Source organism: Capricornis sumatraensis, chromosome 1 (genome assembly GCF_032405125.1).
Source record: "Capricornis sumatraensis isolate serow.1 chromosome 1, serow.2, whole genome shotgun sequence".
In the NCBI taxonomy this organism is placed as follows: Eukaryota; Metazoa; Chordata; class Mammalia; order Artiodactyla; family Bovidae; genus Capricornis; species Capricornis sumatraensis.
In genome coordinates, this window is record NC_091069.1 from 91,733,567 (window position 1) to 91,742,931 (window position 9,365).

The following is a 9,365-nucleotide window of genomic DNA, read 5'->3' on the forward strand; positions in this document are numbered from 1 at the left end:
TGTCATTGTAGTCATCTTTTTAACTTCTTTTTCTTCCAGATTTATAATAGTCACTTTATTTACTTTGAACTTTAACTTCTTTTCTTCCTGTTAGTCTTTTGAAAGTGAAATTGTTCATATTCGTCTCCTCACACTTTCTCTTGAACTTAGCCTGGTTGTTTCTTTAGTAGTTGCTACTAGTTTTACGATATCTTCCTTAAGGTAGCTATTTATTAGTACACTTGTTCTTAGCGCTGCTGTGTTTAGAGTGTTTTTTTTCCCCCATAAAACTTCTTTCATTATAAGGTTTTATCTTGGTACCTCTTAAAGAAACTAGAATATTTCCTTTTCCTACCTCATCTTCCTAAATGTGTACCCATCTCTCCAACATAAATGTGTATCCTTATTTAAAAAAATAAGGCCACAGTCTTAATGATGTGATAATATAGTTTTAGTTATGTGTTAATAATGGAAAGATATGGTTCAGTTCTTATTTCTCAAAGACTTCTAAAAATGTTTTGCTACTCTTTTTGGTGTTTGTTTCTTTAGAGGGAGATTATTTCTAGGTAATAGTATTTAAAATTAAATAAAATTTATGTAATTTATTATATATAGGTAGACTTAAAAAGAGAAGACCTTTGCTATCTTATTAGAGTTCTGAATTTGCAGCTCTGCTAGGTGAACTGCCTGTTCAGTTTAGGATGACCAGGTAGGATTTGACATTACAAACGTTCAGTTATTACTTGGAGAGTCAGCACAATGATAGATTCCCTTTGCTCTTCTTCCCTTCGAGGTAGGAAGTTAGCTTTCAATCTGAGGATTTCTTGCCAAAGCTGCTAAATTCCTCAGAAACTCATATGGTCATTGTGATGGGTAGGCAATTGGTGTTTATAATGTCTTCTTGTATCTTAGAACTGAATGGGTAGTGACCCACTTCACTGCTTCCTATTAGATTAAGTTCAAATTCTCAATATACCAGGCCCTACCAAGCTTTCTGTCACCTGGACATTAGATTTACTGATCATCTCTTCCAGTATTTTAAGAAATAGAAGAGTTCTTTAGGCATATTTGGGAAGTACTTTTGTTTTTCATCTTTTTGGAATTTGGGCAGTATCATCAAACTGGCATTTTTTATCTTCTTTGAATTTTGGTAATAGTAGTTTCAGAATTGTTGGAATCAAAACATAAATATATATAAAAGTTTATTTGTCACTGTTCTGTGTTAATTAATGGGTGTTCCATTTTGCAGTTTTACTAATCATTTTTATTGTTTTTGCATACTTTATGAATTTTCTAGTTGGAGAGGTTCACTCATGAGAAATGCCTTAATTTTTCTATCCCTTATTTGTAAAAAGGCATACCTCTTAACTGTTGTATTTGTCAGAGAATTGAGTATAATAAAATTGATTCTTGCCCTGGTAGGTACACAGTGCACTTCAGGGAATTAAAATTTTAAATTTAATATCTTAACTTCCATTACCTCAATTTTTTGCTTTCTGGATTGTAATTTAACTATTGTATCTTCATTTTGAACACTTTTTTTAGTAATGTCTTCTTTACATTTATAATTTTATATTTTCTGTGTGAAATTTCTTGGCCACTTGCTTTGAATTCTTTGTCTTCTACAAATGCGATAATTAGTTTTCTCTTTGAGTTATTCATGTTTATATATATATATGATACATTTATTCACAGAGTGCTTTGAGATTTTAATATTAAGGTACACGTTGTACCTTTAATGTTGCATAATTTATTACAAAGTGGAATTTGATTTAGGGTAAGCTGTCGTAGACTTCATCCAGGAGTTTTGAAAATTCTTTTATAAGATGTATACCCTTTGTAGCTATGTGCGAGTATTAAAGATTTATTGATATTTCTCTTGTTATTCTGTATGATGTAAAGTAAGTAAATGAGAAGGAGCCTAGGATTAGAAATTTAGAGACATGCTTTTAACCTTTTTAATGTATAGTTTCTTCATCTTTAGGGAGTTAGACCTTGATTATTCATATTTATGGAATAGATTTATAATTCCATCTTGGTATTATTATTTGCTTTAGAAACATATTGAGTGATTTTCTGTGTACCAAAATCATAATACTAATCGTTTATCTTAGGTTTAACTTTTAAACTAGTTCATATTTCTCTCTAGGAGAATGTTGACCTGGAAGTCACCTAGTTGACAGGAGAAAACCAACTTAGCATTAAACACTGGTTGTGGATAAATTTGAGAGTGGCCAATTGATGTGCAAGAAGTTGGAAGTGGACTACACACACATAGGCTTAGCTTTCAGATATATTTGTAGAAAAATATGATAATGTTTATGAAAAACTTGGATATTCTGATGAAAGATTCTTTATAAAATTAAATTTTGATTTAAATGTTGCCACTGCAATATTTGTACTATGTCACTTGCTAACTGCTATCATTTTCCAGATGAGTGTTCATCTGATTACTGTAAATACTTTTACATTGTGCTTGTTAAAATATGTTGAAATACAATTTAAAAACACAAATTATGTTAAAAAAAGACACAATTATGTCACTTGATTCATTAATTAACCACAATTTACATTTCTCCCAGAGGATATTAATCCAGTTTATTGAACATAAGTATAAAGTATTTTACCTGGGTAAGAAAATAAGGTGAGGTAGTTAGTGAATGAATGAGTTTACAATCATTGGTTTATTTGCTTGATTCAGATGAGTTAAAGTTGCTCTATATTGAAGTATTATGAACACATTTGAAGGCATTTGCAGAATACAGAATTAAGTGTAAACAAATGTCCAAATCAGAGGTCATTTCAATAGTAGTCTAAAAAATTTTGATTCTCAGTTAAAATTTTGAAAACAAAACGTTCTAGTTTAAGAGAGAGAGAACTTTTATTTTTTCAGCTTGTTTGTAAAGACCTATTTTGCTTAAGCTTTTATCAGTCTGTTATGAGCTTTAAATTGATTAAAAATATATTAACTATTTTCTTAGTTTGTGGTATCATTTATCACATACCTAAATAATCACTGATAATTAAAATGCCTTACACACTGTTGATATTTATGTATATGTAATGGAAGTAGTAAAATTATAATCAGCTCTTGATTATGTCAGTGGTATGAGTTATATAACAGACATGAGAAAAATAACCATATATCAAATCTAATTTTAGATTTTGTATGAAAATTTTCACAACAGGTTTACTTGTATAAATCTTGTGTGTACACACACATATGAAAAATATAAAATCCTGAAATGTTTGAGGATTTGTGAGCTGAGTGACAACTGGGAAACGTGGTGTAGAAACATCCCAGGAGGTTAGAGAAAACTAAACTGGGGATTAAATGTTTTTGTTAATAAAATGTGTATATTGTTGAGAGTTCACTGTAATGAGATTACCTTGGATAAATGAGTGAAGTATCAACTTCACTAAGTAATGTGTTTTCTTTATTGAAAAATTATGTTCATTAGCTTTAAGTAGCTGTTTTAAAATGTAATTAAATTTAATTAGGAAATAATAAGTTGTCCTATTTTCTTTTTCTTTCATTCTTTTTTTTTTTTTTTTTTAGGGTATGAGTATTATAGAACAACTAGATCCTGTATCTTTTAGCAATTACTTGAAGAAATACCATAATACTATATGTGGAAGACATCCCATTGGGGTGTTATTAAATGTGAGTATCCTTAGGAAGCCTTTTTTTTTAAAAAAAATTTAATCTTATTATGCTTTGGAATATCTTAATTGATACCATCTGTGACAGCTTATTAGCTTTAGTTTTAGGTATATGTAATAAATTTTCTTTCTAGTACCTTTAAGATAATTTAAATTTTATTGTTTTGGTTTTTAAGGTTATTTATCACTGTATGACTGGCCAAGACTTTCTTTCAAATAAAGAGAGTTTTTTAGAGTTGAAACCCATTTTTTCCTCTTGACTCTTAGCCAGTTCCAGTACGCTCTTTACAAATATAAACCAAAGTAAACATGGTCTTACTAATTTTGGGGTTTTCCTTAGTGTTCTTGACTCCATGAAAAATAAGTGGAAGATTCTGTGCTGGAGTTTTAGATATTGATAATTTAATAAAGCAAGGCAAATGGTATGTTTTTCTTCTTATAACAAAGACAATAGTATTTCATTTAAAGACTGGTAAAGAGGCAGAAGTTTTTGATTTAACTGGACTTTCTAAAGAGATAATAACATTAATTTTTTCCCTAATAAAACTGAAATTGGAAGAAAATGTGAGACTCAAAAAGAAGAAAATGTGTACTCAGGAATAGGAAGAGAAGGAATAATGGGCTCATTGTTTGGAGAGGTAGAGAAATCATGGAATTGGTAATGTAGTCTAGAATAGTCTAGGGTAGAAACATGAAAGTCTAGCATTACTGTACTGTAATTTGAAAGATAGTACACTGAGGATTTTTAGGAAAGGTCTCCTCTTAAGCAGTATTGACTGTAAGAGCCTGTTAAAGGCTTAAATTGATCTTTGAAATTTAAACAAGACTAATCTATACTAATTTACTAAAGTTTGAATTGAATCAAATAAAACTTCACTAAGTAAAATTTTAGTAAAATAAATGATGAACCAATTTACAGTTAGATTAAATTATACCTTTTAGATTTGGTACTGAACTTATATACGTTTAAAATTTAATCAATGTCAGACAAAGAAAAGACTCCCAACATTTCAAGATGAAAGTGGGCAAGATTTGGTTTAGCGAATAGAGAGAAAAATACTGTGCTTTAAAATTTTTTTATTTTTTAAGTGGCTTTATTAAATACAGGGAGGGATAAAGTGGAAGATGACTGATGTTTATCAAGAAGCTAGATTAGGATATGTTCTTTGAGAGAATAAAATAAAAGAATCCTTTCTTTTTCCTATTTAATGTGAGGTGATGAGAAATCCAAGAAACGTAGAGTGGGAGGGATCTAGGCTTCGTTTGTGAAGTGAACAAAGTTAAGCTACGGGTGCGTTCAGAGAGTGCTCACTTTTTTATGTGATGTCTGTCATAACCAGTTTTTTTCTTTTCCTAGGCTATCACAGAGCTGCAGAAGAATGGAATGAATATGAGCTTTTCCTTTTTGAATTATGCCCAGTCCAGCCAGTGTAGAAACTGGCAAGACAGTTCAGTGAGTTATGCAGCTGGAGCACTCACGGTTCACTGAAGCTCTGAATCCTCAGGAATGCCATCTGCACATACTCATACTCTGTCCAGGGTCCCAGCCTAACCCTTACCAAGATACTGGTCCTGGTTTGGGGGGATTCTGAAACCTCAAACTAATAGAACTTTCTTCTCTTCTTTTCTAGTAGGTGTAGTCCTTCCTTAATTTCAACTCATTAAAAAAAATGCTTTATAGTTTAGAGCAGTGGAAGGAACGCTGGCATCAAAATATTTTGATCAAAAAAAAAAAAAACAGGCAATGTAAAGGCACAGTTGTGGCAGTCAGTTTTTTGAAAGTAACTTGTGAAGCATTTACCATATCCTAATTTGCACTCTTTGCAGACTTGTGCACATATACTCTGCTTTCAGAATAGTTTTGCAAATTGTACACAAACAAACAAAAAGGGTGGAAGCTTTTTAATAAAGAAGTTGCATTTATAAATGATCTGTATTAGAATATAAAATTCTCCAGTTATAGTCAATTACTACCCATATTGTACAACAGATACCTTCTATTTTAGTTGCTAATAAAGGGCTACACAACTCAAAATAGTCTGATTTAAACTTATTGCTCTGTGGTACATATGAAAATTGTTTTTTATTAGTTCCATTTCAGAATTTTTATGTTAAAAGTGGTAAACTTTAGTTCTTATGTAAAAGTATGTTAAGATGTATTTTTATATTTTACATATTTATGTGATTTTTTTATCACAGATAATAGAGTCATATTTTAAAGTTAGTTTTTAAAATTACATACAGTTTGCCTTTTTATGTGTGACATCACTTTGTGTCATGACTATATTATAATACAATATAAATTCAAGATTGGTAAAGAACACAGATGTAGTTCCATAATTCTCAGATAGTGTTTGATAGGCAGTAGTCTGCAAATGAGGAAACAATGAAGAATGTTCTTAGTGTTTCTCAAGTCATTGCAGACCATACACTGCTGCTATGCTTTTTTAGTGCTCCAAGCAGTTTGACTGTCTTACTTGAATTTTTAGCAAGAAGTCATTAACAATAACAACAGAAAACCACTGGATTTTCTTATAGTTCTGCAGTGTTTTTTGTCATGATTTTTGGTGCGGCTCTTACAACTAAAATAATGGTATGGTGTTGTATTTCTTTAGCCTAGATCAATCCTAGTCACTTTGGCAAAAAAAAAAAAATGTAACTCAATTAGTTAATTATTGGCCATGATGTATGTACTAGATTATACCTATTTTAATATACACTGGGTATTTATATCACATTGGAGAGCATTTATATCTTCAATGTTATGCCAGAATAGCACAATTTTTAGATGCCTTGCACCAATTTTATTTAAAGATTTGCATTTCTTACTAAATACCAACTTTCTATACTCAAGAACTGAGATGAAATACTGTAATCTTTTGGATTCAAAATTACCCACCTATACATGTATGGAAATTATATTCTTACATGTTATTGATTTATTTCCCAACATTCAGATTTACTTTTGAGTATTGTAAATATTTATTCCTTATTTATTACATAGACCATAAAACTTTCAAAATCGACTACAGAGTAAATTTTTAATGTTTTCTGGATATAAGACTAATACATGATTATTACAGAAAATTTAGAAAATATTGATAAGTATAAAGAAGAGAAAAAAACTATCTTCAATCTCACTATCCAGAGATAACACTGTTAATATTTTTTGTATTTCCTTTCACTCTTTGTCTATGCTATTTATATGTATGGGTGTGTATATGTGTTTGTGTGTGTGTGCATAATAACAGAATTGAGATTTTGCTGACCATATAGTTGTATACCCTGCTTTTTATAATTTACTTCCCCATCATAAGTACTTCCCCATGTCTTTGAAAATGTGATTTAAAAAAATGGCTGCCTATTATTCTGTTGTATGAATATAACATAATTGAACCAATTCTCTCGTTGGATATTAGGTTGTTTCTAATATTTCACAATTATAAATAGTGGGATGGACATCTTTGTATGTGAAATTTGAATTCTATATTAGACTAGTTCTATTTAGGTGAGAACTTTCAAAGCTCTTTAAAATATGACCAAGTTACCCTTCAGAAAGATTGTACCAAATTAGCAATATATAAGTACTCATCATACTGCCCCCTACTTCACTATTACTATTTTTTCTAATCATTGACAATTTGTTAAGCAAATAGTTGGTTGTTCTTTTGATCTTTCTATTAGGAGTGGCTTTATAATGAATTATTTTTCTCCCTTTGGTAATTTTATAGTTGATTGATTAATAAAAAAACACAAGAGGGTTTTTAGATTGAGTTGGCTATAGCCCTCTGAATATGTTTACTGTACATTTAAATATCCAAAGTACTTCAATATTACTTTTTTCTGGAATGAGCATATCTTTCTTACTTAGTCACAAAGTAGAAAGAGTTCCAAACTGATAGAGAAGTTTTGGTTTCTAGCTCTGCTTCTGCCACTAATTATTTGTCACACCATAAATATTTCATATTGTATCGAAACTTTAACTGTAAAATACTGAGGTAGTCTGTTAAACACTTTACAGTTTCAAAGTCCTTTGATGTTGTGACTTTGCTCTTTAGAGATTCTAATGTCACTTACGTTGAAAAAACTACCTGATTGAATTGGATTAGAAGTATTATCTTTTGATTTCAACTCTGCATACATGAAAATCCTTTTTTTTAATACAAAAGGAAATTAATTTGATGCAATTAATATTACCTAAATTATTGAACTTAAACTTTCCTACTTTAAGTGCCTTTAAAAGTGTTTTTATTTGAAATACAAAATGTAAAGGAAATTTTATGTAGTTCTATAGTTTCTTTTTTATAATATACTTTTGAGTTATTTGCAGCATCTTTCTTTTAACCTTAGATTGCACAGAGCAGTATATTCATGGATTCTTCACTATTCTCATAGTGAGTCCTTGAGAAATGTATGTTATAGTTTAGCTCAGTGAGCAGGTAAGTAAGTGCTTTCTGTCTTGGGTGGGCAACAAATCTTTATGGCAACAGAGTAGGAATAAAGGATCATTCAGATTCCAATAGAGAAAGTAGGTGTCCTGAGTTAGTTAACGGTTATTGTTGGAAATCTCAAATTTTTCTTTGGTAGCACACAGTTCATTATCCTAGATTAAAGTTAGTCTTTTAGGGCCAGCTGTGCAATGCTGTGCTAAGTCACTTCAGTTGTGTCCACGTCTTTGCGACCCTGTGGACCGTAGCTGGCCAGGCTCCTCTGTCCGTGGGGTTTTCGAGGCAAGAGTACTGGAGTGGGTTGCACATTTCCTTCTCCAGGGGATCTTGCTGAGCCAGGGACTGAAGCCGGCTCGCCTGTGCTGCAGGTAGTCTTCTGTGTTGCAGGCAGATTCTTTACCGACCGCGCCCCCCCCAGGGAAGCCCTACCCTAGATTAAAGGTTGGTAAATGTTTTTGTGTGAAGGGCCACACAATAAATGTTTTGGGGTTTTCAGGCCATATAGTTTCTTCCCAGCTGTTCACTTTTGCCACTGTAACACAAACACAGCCATAGACAACGTGGAAATAATTGGCTGTGTCTGTGCCTCGCTGACACATTATTTTCACAGAAAAGATAGCTGAATTTGGTCCACTGGTCACAGTTTGCTGTCCTAGATGGTTTTAGTAATTTTAAACTGTAACAGGTGGTTGTGAGTTTCTGTCATCCCAACCCTCTCTTAATTTTCTATATATGGCCTGGTTGCTGAGTTTGAGTGTTGTTTAGGACTATAAACATAAGTGAGAAGTAGGTAAGGGAAACAGAAACTCTTAAGAACTAGTGTTAAAGCATTTTGAAGTCCTTTTATTTGCTAGAGCTGATTAGGAACTTTGCTTTGCTGCCATAATTAACCAAAAGATTGAAGAATAGAGATTGTAATTGGTTGTTGAAAATTATATGAATTATTCTAAGTACTTGGCTACCTAGGTGGTAGTTTTTTTACCAAATAAGATAAGCCTTTTACAGATAAACCTTTTTACCTTCATATTCTAGGACACTTGGAGACCAGATTTAAGAGAAATTGTGAAATGTGAGACTTTATTTAGCCATGTAAGGAAAGGGTTTTGGAAAAATAACTACCGTCTTCCATCACTATCACTTTAAGACCCCCTCCTCCCTCCATATTTAGGAAAAACATAAACTTAGAATAAAAAAGAGTTAAACTTAAGTTGAATGACTTTAAATTGATGGAAAAATTACTCCACTATTCTTTTCTCATTTACTCTGGATCACTGA

General features: G+C 31.5%; 1 protein-coding gene across 3 annotated transcripts in view; it reads left to right on the forward strand.

Annotated features, from left to right (window-relative positions):
- The window catches only part of MEMO1 (mediator of cell motility 1), a 110,722-nt gene extending 105,059 nt beyond the window's left edge, over positions 1 to 5,663 (forward strand). For all 3 annotated transcript variants that reach the window (XM_068970437.1, XM_068970419.1, XM_068970428.1), the window contains 2 exons: positions 3,539 to 3,643; positions 5,000 to 5,663. In XM_068970437.1, coding sequence (XP_068826538.1) covers positions 3,539 to 3,643; positions 5,000 to 5,131 — 237 coding nt within the window. In that variant the 3' untranslated portion in view covers positions 5,132 to 5,663. The remainder of the gene's footprint in view (positions 1 to 3,538; positions 3,644 to 4,999) is intronic.
- The last annotated feature ends 3,702 nt before the right edge of the window (positions 5,664 to 9,365 follow it).